Source organism: Nycticebus coucang, chromosome 20 (genome assembly GCF_027406575.1).
Source record: "Nycticebus coucang isolate mNycCou1 chromosome 20, mNycCou1.pri, whole genome shotgun sequence".
Lineage (NCBI taxonomy): Eukaryota > Metazoa > Chordata > Mammalia > Primates > Lorisidae > Nycticebus > Nycticebus coucang.
In genome coordinates this window covers 57494683-57511295 of record NC_069799.1, presented here as the reverse complement: position 1 = coordinate 57511295, position 16613 = coordinate 57494683, and the positions used below count along the sequence as shown (strand labels likewise).

Here is a 16613-nt window from a genome sequence, read left to right as displayed (position 1 = left end):
AGCATGTATGCTGTCCTTTTTTTGTTTCTAATTTATCTTTGGATTTCAGGTACTCCTAGCACACAAGAAATGGTAGACTGCACTCATGCTACTTCATCTATAATTAAAACTAAGTGGAGATGAGCTGGAGAGGAGGTGAGTCCACCATGTAATTTTCGTTAAGACATAAATGTTGAGAATTTATAGGGAAAGCAAAACCCTACTTTTGTTTTTACCTTGTGAATAGTTCATGCAAAGCATAACTGAAAGAATCAACTTCCTCCATTAATGATGTTGAAGCTTTTCTTAGTCATTAGATTTGGGGGTTTTACATGTTAAGATATACCTCATAGGTGCTAAAGTGAAGACCATCTCAAAGCCAAGACAAGGCAAAAAGAAAGGGACCCCAGAGTGCATAGTCTGTCTTTGGTGGTCTACAGGCACTGTTAGGAGAAAAGATGAATGAAAGGTATCCAGCACAGCCAGCGTTCCTGCAGGACAGAGAAAGTGTCTGACCGCTGGGTGGTCGGATCCAGGAGTAAGCTGTGGTTGCCACTAGCACAGAGCATAAAAAAGGAGAAAGAATATTAAAGTAGGTACTGCTCTTCTCGTCTCCTCATAAGACCTCCTGAATTAATAAACAGCTAGGATTTTTTTCCTGGAGGGAGAGTTTATAGTAGAAGACCAAGCATTAAAGGGGGGCAAATAACAGACATCAAATAATGCTTTACCTACAAAATTATGCCTCCGATGATCCAGGTCCTCAAAATGATTCAAGAAAGAAATCAGTAGTTGACAGTCAAGTTATACTAAATAGTCTTATTCCTTTTATGCTTTGCTTTTTAAGGGATTTGTGTGTGTGTGTATGTGCATGTGTGAGAGAACTGAGAACTGTTGTTCTAGTAACAAGTGTGTCTGGATTCTGAATTAATAAAAACAATAAAAGAAGGCAGTTGTGAAGGAAGGAAGTATTCTTACGGATAAGACAGAACTATGCAAATGTGCCAAGCCAAGCCACTGTCTGTGGGCCTGCTGATTCTAAAAGCAGGGCTATAATCCTTCAAGAATAGTCTGTTTCTGTGTTTCTGCCTCCTGGGTTTGTATTGTTGTAATTTGGACTTTTTGTGGGATTGGCCTTGTTTAGGAGACTAGATCTCAGCAGTAACCTCCTGTTTCCCATGGCTCTATGGACAGTTTTTCTTTTCTTTTTTTTTTTTTCTTTCTTTTTTAGAGACAGAGTCTTACTCAGTCACCCACCCCTCACTCTACCCACTCAGTCTGGGTAGAGTGTGGTGGTGCATAGCTCACAGCAATCTCAAACTCTTGAGCTGAAGAGATCCTCTTCCCTCAGCTACTCAAGCAGCTGGGACTATGGGCACCCCCCATGACACATGGCTAGTTTTTCTATTTTTAGTAGAGACAGGGTCTCCCTCTTGGTCAGGTGATCCATCTGCCTCAGTCTCCCAGAGTGCTAGGATTACAGGTATGAGCCACTGTGCCTGGCCATCTAAGGACAGGTTTTTATAAAAGCATTGGCTTTATCTCACGTTATATATAATCTTTGTGGACTATAAACTCTTTCAGACCATTTTCACCTCCAGATTCTTCTTTCCTGAGCTCAGCCCAGAATGGCATCTTGTGGTCTTAACACAGGTTATGTTTCAGCTACTTATTTGTCCTCCTTCCCTACGTCCAGGCTCACATTCCATAGCATTTTCCTTCAGCATCTTGCGCTTGGCTATTTATTACAAAATACTGCCAATTAAAAAAAAATCCTTTACTCTTTATGAAACTTTGGGTTCCTTAGTAGGGTTTCGGTTTTCAACCTCATCTTATCTAAAGACTGTAGCCTGTTTGTAGAACTCTCCAAACCCTAGGATAATGCCCACCAAAATAAGAAAACTAGTAGTTTGAAATAATTATTTGACTGCCTTTAGCCTAATTGAGAAATACTTTGCTCAACTCTAAACTTTTATTCCAAAAAGGATCTGGAACAAATTAACTTTAATGGATTGGTCTGGATGCTGCAGACGGTTGAATGTTTCACAGTGTTTTTAAAAATGGTACCATAAAGAAAAGGCTAGGTTAAAATCCTCTACCTCTGAGCTAGACCATGAAACCTGGAGAGAGAACCTTCATGGACATCTGCTAGGCCCTGAAGTTAGTAGAAAAGGTACATGAAATTGATGAAGTAGAAACTGTCAAGAAAGGAACAGAAACCCCAAGGCAGTGACCTTTTCACTGAGAGGCAGAAGTGAGCAAGAAAGTAAACGAGCGGTTGCTTCCAGTCCCTGGGCTAACCTCAGGAGGGCCTTGGGGTCCTCAGACAGGAAAACAAGAGGTTGTGTCATAAGAGTGGTAAAACAATTGTTTCAAACTACCATTTTTTTTTTTTTTATTTTAGTGGACGTCATTTGGAGAGTCCTGCAAACAGACTACCATCTTTAGATAAGATGAGGTTGAAAAATGAAACTCTACTAAGGAACCCAAAGTTTCACAAAAAGTAAAAGACTTTTTTAATTGGCAAGATTTTGTAATACACAGTGAAGTGTACGATGGTGAGGAAAATCTGTAAGCATTATAAAACCGTTCCTAGGAGAGCAAGACAGTTAAGACACTCGAATGTAACCTGTGGTAAGACCGTAATACATCAGTGTCCCCTCCTTAAACTTTGAAGGACATTGGGTAACTTGGTGGGATAACCAAAGTGTACCAGTCCCTGTTGTGAACAATGAATCTTGCCGAGAAGTCTGATTGGATGCTGAGGCTTATATGAGAAGACTTTCAGGCTTACACCATATTTGGAATGCATATTCAGTTTATAGACTGGTTATATTTCAGAAGGTTTTAGGTTAGATATTTGGCATTTAGAATGCATTTCTCTTTAGAAATGGTGTTTTAAAGGGTGGTTCAGATCTTAAGCCAGTCCACAAAAAAATCAACTTAATCTTCAATATGGCTTTGATGTTGTACATGATGTATTGGTTATAAAAACAACAATACCCAGGACCCTTGCCCATAGGAGTGATTTAAAAAATAGGGACCAAAAAAATCAATGTGTTAAGTACAGTGTATCAAATGCTGATAGACCTCATCAGAGAGGGGTGAGAAGGTATGTGGAAATTTTATAGAGATTCTGGGGGATTTCTGAGAAATGTCAAAGAGGCAATGCCACTGGTTCCTTGGAATGAGTGTTTCTAAGAAAATTTGGTGGTTTCTTTTCCACAAGCAAGTTTCCTTAGAGATCCTCAGGGGGTTGGAAAGAGGACATGAAGGCAAGAATACTATCCAGTGGTAAGTGGGCAAAAATAGGGAGGGAGGAGTTGACTAAAAATAATGTATTTGAACACAAGAGAAAGGGATTTTGCTAAAGGGAAATCAACTGAATGACTGAAGAGGCCAATGTGGTGTGGGACTTTGTGGAACCCTCCACTTCAGAAAGCTGGGGTGGAGTCCCCTCTGACAGGTTCATGGTTGGCCTGGGACTTTTGGGGACTTAGTCTAGCAGGGGTTGAAGCATCCTCAGAAAAGTAGAAGGACAAGTACAGGGGAGCTGTTCACAGATGCAGATGTTTCAGAGACACGTAGGACCTATCACCTCTGTATAAAGATGCTGTAGAACCAAAGAGTAAGGAATTGGACCTTAGTTCACTCACTGGGGAAGAAAGATTGAATACTGGAATTTAATTCTTTATCTTAAAAATATATTTCTGCCTCCTTGCTTTTTTTTTTTTTTTTGAACATGTTCTCACTCTACTGTCCTCAGTAGAGTGCTGTGGTGTTGTAGCTCACAGCAACCTTATACTCTGGGCTCAAGTGCCTCTTGTCTCAGCCTCCCAAACAGCTGGGACTATAGGTGCCCACCACAACACCCAAAGTTTTTCTGCTTATTCTGCTGAAATAATTTTACTGAATGTCTTCTCCCTCTGCTTCTTACTAAAATAAAGCTATCTATTCTACAACTTTGAAACCCCCCAGCAACTAGCCTTGATGCGAATTTGAAATTGTTATCAGAATCAAAAATTTCTCAAACTATTCTCTGTTGAAGACAGCCATCAGCTTGGAAATAATTTTTTTTTTTTTTTTACTAATTTCTAACTCATATTTAAGACAGAGAATGCCATTTATCTTTCTATTCTCTGGGAAGAAATAAATTGCCACACTGATAGAAACTTCGCCAAGAAATTATTTCCTATCTTAAGGGGAGAATAACTTTCGAATATTCTCAATTGTTTATAACCACTGAAATACAAAGTATACTATCAATTTTTAAATTTCATTTATTGATAAAAACTCTATCAGACTCTGGGGCATGTATTCAACATATGTAAAGATACTGTGAAAATCTGAAAATAAGAACATTTCAAACTTTTTTGAATTCAGAATTTCGAGAATTACAAATTAAAAATTCAGTTCGTGAAATCAGAATTCACAAATTGTTATAATTAGTTATTTTAGGGAGATATTACTGCATATTGTAATCAAACCTTATATTCAATTTCCTGCATTGCAAATTTTAGAAAACAAGGGTAATTAAATTGCATTTTAAAAATCGCTAGCCTCACACAGATTTCCAGTCAAAGTTTATACTTGAAAAAATATCTGGGTTGCAGGAAATGCCAGGTGCTTACTTATATATCACCACTGAGTTTGCACAAGTCTGATACCATTTAAGGCAAGTCATCTAGTAGAGCTGTCCCAGTCCCTGTAGATAATTGTTAAATTGCTACAAAGAAACCAAATAACTCACAACCCAGTAGGACACATTAAACAAGTTGCATAATATATACAAACATATATAAATATGTCAGATATCAACTAAATGCTACACACTAAGAGAGTTAGAAGCCTTCTCGGTAGTGACCTCCAAGAATCTAAGACTGAAATATAGTATGTATTGAATTTAGAGCAAGTTTTAATTACTTAAATGTTATACATGCACATTTGAAGATATTAAAAATCATCTCAAGGAAGAGCAGAGAGGAAATGAGAAAAAAAATCCAGGGAGGAAGTATTTTAAATAATTCTGGGTACTACAAGTGGCTTTCTTTATTATTTCCCCATAAAGGCAGCTTGTTACCCCTTAAGTCTTCCACTGGTGAACCCCCCTTTCAGTCTTCCTGCTGAATAGAGGGCAGCTGTAGTGAAGAAGAAAGCCTTTCATGATGGGCAATGACACAGTGTCTCTGGCTGAGAGAGAGGCAGACCTGCTCTGCCTCGGACAGTTGAGTCAGTATTTCATGAAGGACGTCCTTGAAACGTTTCTAACAGAGACTCTGTCTCTGTGGCTCCTAGGAGAATATTCCTTCTGAGGACCACATCCGATCAACCCGGTTTTGTTTTTGTTTTCATACAAATGTGACCTTTTCAAGAGCTTATGCTCATTAATTTATTTCCTTCACAGAAAGAATTTAAAGCCAGATTTGGACTTTAACCTGGACAGGATCAGCTCTTTAGACAATTGAACTTGATCATGAGAGTACAGCTAGCAGAGATGTTCATGGGCAGAAGGTGGAGGCTCGAAGGGAGGCAGAATTGCAGGTCCTGTGCCAGACCCTGCATCTTAACAGACTCCCAGGTGCTGTAGATGGAGTTTAAAGCACGCCCGTGGGCTTCTCTGTAAGTTCCAATGAAGAACTCCTCCCTGAACATTCCAGTGTGGGAGCTCTTGGGGCACTGAGATGGCCCTTGGCAAATTATCACATTTCACCACTAGCTTTTGGTAACAGCTGGAACAGCCTGTTTTGGCAGAGATCCTCATCTCTTTGGGCAACAGACCAACAAAGACATTCAAAATTGCATCTTGTACTAATTTTCCAAAAGATGGCGTGTCTATGTACAATTTTGTTTTGGTTGTGCTACTATCAAGTCATATATAAAAGGTACTTATTGAAATGGGCTCAATAAATGACAAGTCACCGTGAGCAATAAAACTAAGAGAAATGTAAGTTTTCTTAGAAGGATATTTTAAATTAGGCTTAATATTTTAATTATAGAACTAGAAGAAAAGGTCTGCCCAATGATGATTGAGGAAAGTTATTACTATCAATACAATTACTTTGCTTTTTTTTTTTTGGCTGGGGCTGGGTTTGAACCCGCCACCTTCGGCATACAGGACCGGCGCTCTACCCCTTTGAGCCACAGGCACCACCCTACTTTGCTTTTTTTAAAAAAAAATCAAGTCACCATTTTTATTTTTTCTATACCATAAAAAAATAAAAGCTGCCAGTTGGATGGGACACCTACCTTTATATCCTGTGGGTTGATGTCAGGATTTGTTCGACACTGTAGCGGTCCCAGCATTTGAATATGAAAAATATAGAGAAGAAATTCGTCCCGGGCAGAGAATGGCCAGCCTACTTCCAGAATGGTGTCACTGATGGCGCTCGGTCCAATATTGTGTAGCTAAAAGTAAGTGCATATTATATAATGTTACAGCAAATGGCAGGGGGGTGAAATAGAACTCTGTGTATTCTTTACTCATTAAAAAAATAGGTATTATTAATTTTAAGTCATCACTTTCTTTACCTGGAAAATAAGAAAATAAAGAGTCTACATGGCAAGAAGTGCTTGAAAGCCTGGTGTCTTGGCACTCAGAGAATGGAAATTGGGATAAATTTCATCAGCAAAGATCATATTAAGCACGTCTGATCATTGTGATACTTACTCGGAGTTTATATGAATTTAATTGTACTGCTAAAAATGCACTTTTAATGATATGGTTTCAAAATGTAGCAATTATTTTTTTACACTGAAATCTGCCCCCTCTTTCCTAACAACTGACTTGTCAATTGCAACCATATGGGGCGCCCTCTCTTTCACCCCTTGGACAAATGGCCATCCATCAAGTGACAAAGCCAGTGGTTGCTCACCGCAGTCACTCTGAAAGTTCATTTCAAAGCTGAGCTCTGTCTGTTTCAAACTGAAAATCTCAAGGGTAGACAGGCCACATCTCTTAAAGAGATGAATATTTTGAACATGTGAAGCCTGCTCTTGGAGAGCACAAAATTATTTGATCAAAACATTAAGAACATTTAAATATAATTTAATTTAAAAATTAACTTCAAAGTCAGCAGGGATCTTCATTTTCTTTTTTCTCAATGTTCTGATGATTACTAAATTATCAGAACAGTGATCTCTAAACAATGTGCAATTGTGTTTGCTTTTTAGGTGGCCTATTTAATTCACCTTATCAAAAAAGCACAGCATCCATTGATATAGTACAGTTTGAGACCTGATATTTGAGGACTGCTTTTAGCACTACGAGTAATTATTCTAAACTTGTAGGATCCATGTATGCTAAGATTAGAAGCAGGCCTGTTCTAAGAATGATTGAGTCTAAAAATATTTTCAAACTTTATCAAATTTCACTATTCCGAAGTGGAAACCAGTACACACAGCTTTCATAAGGTATTTGACAGTTACTTCTCCCCCACCCCAGAGAGGTTCTTAATAAGAATGGCCTTGGAGACTGTATTATCCTTTTGCTATCAAAAGGGCTTAAGGCGAAGCTTTGATCCTGCTTTGGACAAGGCTTCTGAATCTAAACCATAGGCTGGGCAGATGGCTGAAGTTTTCACGCTGACACTGTGCAGGAGTTGCGGCTTCCTTCCACGTATGTAAAACAGCTCATCAGTTTTGAAAAGGCTTTATTGTTAATCTCAGAGGTTGTTATTTACAGTCCCTTGTAGCTTGAGAAGAAAGTCATAGAATGACCAGAGCAGTAGCACGAGTTACACAGGGACGGACGAGAAAGCATTCGTCAAGAAGGAACCTCAAATAGAAAATGCCTTGAACATCGTTTCACCAACATTCCATTCTTGGTCTGCGGACAATGAATAGGAATAAATGCCCTCTACTGTTAGAACTGACTTTATTAAAAAAACAAAACAAAACAGAACAAAAGCCTGATCAATAACTAAGTTAACTCTTTGCTAAAATTACCCTTTGAAATTTTTATGGTTAGTTTCTACCCTGTTTCCCCAAAAATTCAGGTGTGCTCCCAAAGACGCGCTAGGTCTTATTTTCGGGGGACGTCTTATCTTTCCTGTAAGTAGGTCTTATTCTCGGAGGATGTCTTATTTTAGGGAAACACGGTAACTGTAAAAAATTTCAAGGTTTCAGATTGTATGTCAATAAATCTTTTCCCCATTCACAATTTAACACTTCAAGTGGGAAAAGAGTATCAAGCCCTTTTCATGCTTCTGGAAAATATTTTACTGATCAATGGAGTATCTTTTTTTTTTTTTTGAGACAGAGTCTTACTTTGTCATCTTGAGTAGAATGCTGTGGCCTTATAGCTCACAGCAATCTTAGACTCCCGGGCTTAAGTGATGTTCTTGCCTGAGACTCCCAAGTAACCCTCCACAATGCCCAGTTATTTTTAGAGATGGGGTCTTGTTCTTGCTCAGGCTGGTCTTGAACTTCTGAGCTCAGGCAATCCACCCACCTTGGCCTCCCAGAATGCTAGGATTACAGGCATGAGCCACTGTGCCCTGCCCTTCAATACACTGTCTTAAATCTCAGACTAAGTTATTCATTTCTAATTTGTGTTACCTGAATGAAAAGCAAAACTATTCTTTTCCGTCTACCATCCACCTACCCTTATATACTGTAATGCGCTTTTTTTTTTAGTGTAAAAGTGAATAATTCATAAAAATTTTCTTTGTGGTAGCTTCCAATTGGTGACCTCCAGTTGAAAAGACATGTTCATTTCAAGGCTATCTGAAAATTTGGGGTGTAGGGTGGTGGTGGAATAGAAGCTTCTGGAAAGCTAACCATTTTAATGCTTAGGTTATTCAAACATTAAAAAGAGAAGAAGTAAAGAGCATTAAAAAATAATTGTGACAAGATAAAATGTCTGTCACCACGTAAGGACGTGCAATATTGAGAAGCAAGTGACCATATCTGGGTCACTCAACAGAACGTCTGCCTCCTCCCTTCCACACCCCCACCCCCCCGGTGATGTGATAATCTAACAGCACAAATCCATACCTTGGATGGGTGTCTTTTAAAATGCTATGCAGAGTTTACTAGCACAGAGATTAAGAATAAACCCGGAATATGACTGCAAGTGACTACCTCGTAAATATGTTCCACCAATGGTCCAACTTCCTCCTCTTTGTGGGGCTCCTCTTGGGGTTCCCAGCTGTGAATGGGCAGCACAATCTGCAGAGGGTGTGACACTCTGAAACATGGACGCCGTGTTAGTCACTCATGAAGGCCCAGGGAAAACGCACCCCCAGCAGGAGAGCAAAGTGACTGTCAGTGTGTTCAAGTAGATATTGCCTACAGGGAAAAACCACTGAAAGTGGCCCACGGCTCAGTGATTAAAGTGATGGTGAAGGACCCCACATTTCTACTTTTGGTCCTTAATGTCTGGTCTTTGGCCCAGAGTCTATTTTATAGCATCTCTTGGGCACCAGGAAGCAAAGTAGAAAGTATTCTTGAGTTGAGATCGATGAACGTACACTTAACACACACAGGCAGGTAACTACGAATGTGTTGGGATAGACTGTCATGGTCCATTATTTCACTTTCAAGAAATACAGTCGACAGCGTCCTCTCTGAGTCACCTGTGCAAGTTTCAACTTGAAACTTGAAACTTCAAATTTCAACTTCCCAAATTTCAACTTATCGGTGTTGCTGGGAGGCTTCATTTGTTTTTGACCACACAGATTTTATGTTTCTTGATTTTTGCGCATCTCAAAACTTTCATAATGACCCAGGTATAGGCATCTATTTATCTAGTCTGCATAAGTGTGGGAATGAGTGAGGGGTGTGTGTATACCAGTTATTTGTTCCCTGCTTTAAGTGATATCAAGAAATGGGACTCTTGTGTGTAGATAAAAGTCTAGGATTCTGAGTTATGCTAAATGTCCAGTTGTGAAGAAATACAGTTTCTGGTTAAAGACCTCAGAATAGAGGCCCATAGATACTCAGAATAGTGGCCCATAGATACTCCCCCTTCTTAGATTGCTTTGCCTTCCCATTGGTGTAATCGTATCTCGCACAAGGCCAGGTCCATGGCCAAAACAAAATAGGATGCAATTGAGTTCTAAAGTTGTCACATAGATAATTTGAGGGTGAGAGAAAAACAGAGTTAAATGGTCTAATCATGTAAGGAGGATATTAACTTGACAGATGGTTATTTTCTCCTATAACTCACACCTGGAAAGTGACCCCCAGATGGATGAAATACATTACTTGGCATTCCTCCATATTAGAAGCTGATTACAATCCAAATTGTTATTGTTATAAAAGCTTAAAACAGACAATTCTCAAGAAAAAGACCCACAATGTTTTCTAGCAGTTTTTAGGTAAAAGGTATCTTTAAAAGAATTCCTAGACCTTCACCTAAAAGTAACTTCAACAGAAACTATCTCTTTTGGCAATCAGATGTCTTAAGTGCTGTTTTAAAAGTATCCTATAATTCATAATATGGGCTCTGGTAACTGCAAACGTTGTTTTTTTTTTTTTTTTTTTTTTTTTTTCTCTCCTCATCTGGGTAATCACTTTCTACAGCAGAAAGCAAAATTTATTGGGTTCAATTCTGACCTTAGGGCAACTAATTTAATTTCTGTATGTCTCTATTTCCTTATCTGGAAAATTCTGATGAACCCCTTGGAGTGTGTACAATGAATGATTGGAAAACATCTTAAATGCTTTGGGTCAAAGTTAATTTGACTGAATTGTTTTCTAGAAAGAAGCATAGCTTTTGAAATGAACACCCCACAGGAGCGTTGTTAAATTGTAAAGCTCTTTGCATATGTCCTTAATGGACACCTGACTGTTAAATAAAAAGTGCAGGGCACAGAATTTCCAAAATTTCTACCTTTATATTGGCTTGTCATTGCGTCACATTCCCTTTTCTACTTGATTTGATTAAATCATGTTAAACATGGCGGGGGACATGGTCAGGAGAAGAGCACAGGATCTATATGGTGGGTTGTTTTCATTACTGGAAGCCCAGAGAGCTTGGGCTTCGATTCCCACCAGGTCTTGGCAACCTCAACATCTAAAGCTCCCTTTATCCTCAGCTTGGCAACAGAGTGGAGTCCATGCTCAGTATCCATCGTCCATTGTGAGGCTCTAGGGAAACTTTTTGTTTCTTAATACAGAGAACAAACGTAGAACAGAAACTGAACACATTTTCTCTGAAAAATTTTGTTCTCATTGTCATTAATCCTGTAAGGCTGGCTATAAATCCAGGATCATACAATTATCAGTTAGACTTTGACAGGTGCTATGGAAACAATGTGGTCAAAACGCCTCATTATGTGTGTGAAAGGAAAACCGATGTAAAAGTAGTGGTTGCAGGTGAGAAGCCTGCTCGAGCTCTGAGGTCCTGTAAGAACCAACACACAAAGGGAAAGCTGCAGTGGTATTTAGTGAACACAATAAACACAAACTTCCTGGCACAGTTCTGAAACAAAATCAAATAGAAATCTAAGTAGAAATACTTAGATAACCATAACCATCACAGGCCATGACGAAGTCATTCAAAAAGCGTGGCTCCTAATACCCAGTTACTTATCCATGGAAGACTGATTCAGATCAGGGAAACCCATGGCAAAGAATGGCTCTCTCAAGATCCTGATTAAATCAGTGAAATACTATTCATTGTTTTCAAAGTGTATTTTTTAGAAAGAAGGAGGCGAGCAAGGAAGAAAGAACATAATCAACAAATTTTCCATGAAAATTTGAGTCAGCGCAGTAATCTAACAACCCTTAGTGAGTAGGCCTTCCACTCTCAAGAAGGATAGAGCGTTATTCCGCTCAGAGTGTTAGGTAGTAAGAAGATTTGCCCACAAACCCTTTCCTCCTGTCTCTCACTCAATTTCTTATTGGCACCTTCCTCAAAGAACAGGATCCAAGGAAAAGGTCTAAAATGTAGACTCAAAAGATCCACTTGACTTGCTCATCTAAAAGTTAGCCATTTATTAATCTCAAGATATAGTGAAGGAGGCTAAATTTTTAAGCTAAAATAATTACTGGAGAAGTGACTTTTTTTAGGCAATCACATAGTTATCGTTTTATCTAGCTTCTTAACTGGTTTTTATAATTTGATTAACTTATCAGTTTGGGGAATAAAGTGCTTTCTTCTTTTGATATCTTTAGAGTTAATTATTATTCAGGCTTTCTTATAATTTCCAATGGAAGATTAATAATTAGTAGAAAAGAATAAAAATTGGTAACCAAAGTGAACCGTCATCTCTAGTGCATTGGGAAAATGCCGTGTAGTTTCACTAGTATTTTATCATAATTCTTTACATACAGAAAGCTATTATCGCACAACTACAATGCCTTCTTTAGGACTTACCCTCTTATTTCCACTTGAGCTACAGCAGTGATGTTGATTTGTAAACTCACAAAATTGCTGTCTGGATTGTCCTTGTTGGAACTAAAACACAGGGACATATGATTTAAATACGTTTCCTCAGATGTGTTACCACAATACGTGATCACGAAAAACATTCTGTATATCACAAGAGCCACACGCTTTACCAACCTGATCATTTAGAAAACAAGAAGATTCATTCTACAAAATCATAACCATTTGTCCAGGGAAAGACTGAGCTCCTTTATGTCAACAGCAATGTAACAAGGTTCCCTGAAGAGACACTTTTATCTGGAAATACCACAGATATCGAGAGCAGCAGCCCCCAACCTTTTTGTTACCAGGGACCAATGACAGAAATGGTTATGGAAGACAATTTTTATTCGGACTGGATGGTGTTAGGATGATCTGTGCATGTCACATTTATTATGTACTTTATTTCTATTATCATCACATTGTAACATATCATGAAATTATTACACAATCTGTCATAATGCAGAAATCAGTGCAGGATGGGGAGTGGCTGTAAATACAGATGAAGGTTCACTTGCTCATCCACTGCTCACCTCTTGCTGTGTGACCTGGTTGTTAACAGGCCACGGACCAGGAATTAAGGATAGCAGATCTAGAGAACCTAATACTTTTTTTTTACTGTTGTTATTACAATGCTTAAACCAAAGAGGCACCAGACTGAGTTCATTTTCCAGGCTCTCTTTGGATAAATTCCTTAACATCTCCATACATCAAATTCATTGTCTATCAAATAGAAAATGACAGCACAGTCAACTCCTGATTCTCCATGCTAATAAAGAGGAGAACTGGCTTGAGTAATCTGGTGCAGCCCGTAACCGAAATAGCATTTGTGTTTGGCTCTGGAAGGCATATCATACATTGCTTTTGGCAGCAATTTTATCTCCCTTCCAGTTTATTCTTAAATTCATATTAAAATAAGTGTACCCTTACTGCACACTCACTGGCTGACTAGGGCAAGGAGAGGGGAGGGAATTAGAAGCCTGGGTAACAGCTAGAAGCAAGACCCAAGGAAGCTGGGAAGTTCTTAAACAGGCAATTAGGAGATGCCAGGGAAGTCTGGGAAATACATCAGGAGTCTCAGGATAAAAGGTGTGTGTTTAATCATACCACTTTGAACAGTGGCAAAATTATTTTTTAAGATTGCTTGGTTTTTTCCTCTCATGCCAATATAAAATTAGACACGAAAACTGAACTTTTAAAAAATGCACGTGTTGGGCAGTTTGTGCTATACGGAAAATTCACACACTCTACAAGAGGCTCAGCCAGTAACTGAGCTTTGGGGGCAGCAGGCATCTGATTCATGGTCCCAAGGTGCTTCCATTGAAGTCACCCAAGGATTACGTGGAAACTGAGGCGTGGCCACATTGCCACTAGCAGGTCATGTTTATGTTCAAGTCTGTTTAAGAAAAAAAAAAACACTGTTTTCATCATCAAATCTCACTGGGATTCAACAGACACACACTCCAGCACTGTGATGGTGGCAATGGGTGGGTTCCAACCAGCTCCGAAACTTTCCAAATGTGCAGGCTGAAAGGATATGATAAAATTCTGCTTTCGAAGGAAGAGGAGACAGATTTGTTCCCACAATGCTTTGGAAAAGGCCTAGTCAGTTGTATACACCAATAAGATCCTTTAAACTGCAAACATACACGAAAGATATAAATGGGCAAATATCAGGCTCATTCCCTCCAATGGGGCCTCACCACTAAGCCCTGACTGAGCCTGGAAGGAGGACTCGTTCAGTGAAGTTTGAATCCCAGTGTCCAGGTCATTTTATTATCTTATCTGGGGAGCACCTGTCAACTAAACAGTTATTTTCATTTGTTTGTTTTTTAAAACGCAGGATTCTGAACTCTAACCACTCAGATGCGATTAATTAATTCTGTTTCCTGCAGAGTTTATGGTTTCAAACAGATAACAGGTAACACTTTAGTTTGGACATTTAAATATAGCTGTCCTACGGACCAACCAGATTTTGTTCTATTTCATGACTGCTTTGCAGCAGGGGGAAATCAGAATTCTGAAAAAGCTAAGTTTCCTTTACGGTATGACATAATTCAATCGTGTTTTGTTTCCGAGTGGTTTAAACAACAATTGTCCTTACTCATGAGATCCTGAATATGTACATTGATGTCAAACATGGAGATCATCTTTGAAAGTAAGTCTGATAGGAGACTCCTCAAGGCTGTTTGGCAATGCAGCCAAACGATGGCAGACTGAAGCCCAGACCTTCCGGCTGGGTAATCAGAATCATTTTCTGTCACATAGACTTGCATGCCACTTACTACTGCATACCAGTAGGGTTGACAAAATCTCCTGGTAGGAAAGGAACCAGGCCTGCTGTATAACTGAAATGTTTCCTTGACCTCCCTGACTAATAGCACAGCCACATCCAAACAAGCCATCCATCACTGAGCTGGACGCTGAGCTATTTATACTGGGGGTGCTACCCAAGAAAGGATGAATTTCCTCTCTGCTTGTGATAAACACATTTTCCACTTTATTACTCCAGTGCTACTGTCTTTTTCCTTTCTACTTCCTATTTTCTATTTTTGAACATTCCCTGTACTTTTTCTGTGGCCTCTGCAATGTCAACCAAATAACACAGTGCCCATTTCCCATTACTAAGGAAGCAGCTTCAAGGATGCTTACAAAGAAGTGTTTGCACTGTGGGAATTGCAATTTGAGACAAATGTTTATGTCATGTAGATCGAGGGCATTTAATGCAAATATTTGCTAACAGGAAATATGCTTAAGCTTACTAACTTATAAGGCCTATTACTCTTTTGGCTTTTATTTGTGGAAATAGGCAAACAATGTAAATAAATGCTTATTTACATCTTTGGAATGTGTCAACAAAGCATGCTGATAAATGCTTACCTCTCAAATACCTTGGTATTTGAGTTTTACTTGAACACCGTATTCTCCCGTGTTATCTCTATAATGTGTATGTTTTAGGAATTAAACACTTTACATATATTCAAGTTCTTTCTGCATTTTTGCATTTTTATGTTTTTGAGGATGATGTTAGAGTAGTCATGAGTAGAAATGAAATGTCATCTCGACACAGTTTTTAGATCAATGGGGCTGTTAAAAATGTGGCCATTTCTATCGTACACTGAATTCAAGATTTGATTACTGAATTTATTTTGTAAGTGATGATCTACAGCACGAATCTGGGGAAGACATTTAGAATATCATGTGACATCTTCTGCTTCTTGAGTGAACTGCTACTGAACCCATTCTCTTCTTTGCAACTGTAATCCAGAGTAAGGAGGAAATATCAATGAAATTGCTTTGTGCTTTTGTATGAGACTTTCTTTCTAAATAAAGGCTGGGCACTTTAAGTAATACAAAGCTTCATGCCACCGCAGAATCAATTAGCCACAGATAACAAGGCATTATCCCCAGACGATGATGGAGAGAAATGGAAACTTCAGGCTACTGAATAGAGTGCGAATGGCCCTTTGCTATAGCATGTTTTTTTTTTCTCACTAGAAATTTAGAAATACAAGCATATTTCTGAAATGAAAATATTTAGGATGACATGAACCCTTTGACGAATGTGTTCACATATAAAGAAGTGATTAACTAAGCTTTTGCTAAAATGAAAATTCATTCTATCTGCACTCCAACAATAATTTGGATTAAAATTTTTTTATAAGTATATAATTCCACAGAAAACATCTCAGTTAAATTCAGGAACTACCTCGTGAAATTCAGAAAAAAACACATAAGGTAAGTTAGAAAACTTTCCCACCTAGGAATCTATCTCAGTTCGATGGTGATGGTGGGGAAGTGGTTTGTGACACTGCTACACTCTTAACAGAGTTTATATGCATTTTAGAAACCCTAAACCTTGTATTGAGGTAGCTATTGAAAAGTAATCTGTTGCAAAGAGCAATTATCCTGAAAGTTATCACACTCTAATAACAATCCCTGCATGACATCAAGGTCAATTTAGGGATTAGCTACATTACACCCTAGTATTTGAGAACCGAATTGTAGATATCAAATTTGTAGTCATTTTAATAGTTGGGGTTTAACATCCTGGGCAAGGTATAAATGACTTTGGAGGTGCGCATTCCTGTTTATATTCATGTCTTTCAAACTTTTAAAGTTTTGATCATGACAAATATATACATCTCACAGGACATCTTACTACAGGCATTTACGCTTATCTGAAAGAAATGTTTCACAAATAGCGCTAATATATCACTTATTATATCATAGTATGTTGTATTCCATGCAATCAACTCCT

General features: G+C 38.6%; 1 protein-coding gene across 3 annotated transcripts in view; it reads right to left on the bottom strand.

Moving 5' to 3' along the window:
- The window catches only part of ITGA8 (integrin subunit alpha 8), a 184592-nt gene that overhangs the window by 47415 nt on the left and 120564 nt on the right, over nt 1-16613 (bottom strand). For all 3 annotated transcript variants that reach the window (XM_053572185.1, XM_053572183.1, XM_053572184.1), the window contains 3 exons: nt 12302-12382; nt 9061-9166; nt 6226-6384 (listed from right to left, as the gene is read on the bottom strand). In XM_053572185.1, the coding sequence (XP_053428160.1) occupies nt 6226-6384; nt 9061-9166; nt 12302-12382 (346 nt within the window). The remainder of the gene's footprint in view (nt 1-6225; nt 6385-9060; nt 9167-12301; nt 12383-16613) is intronic.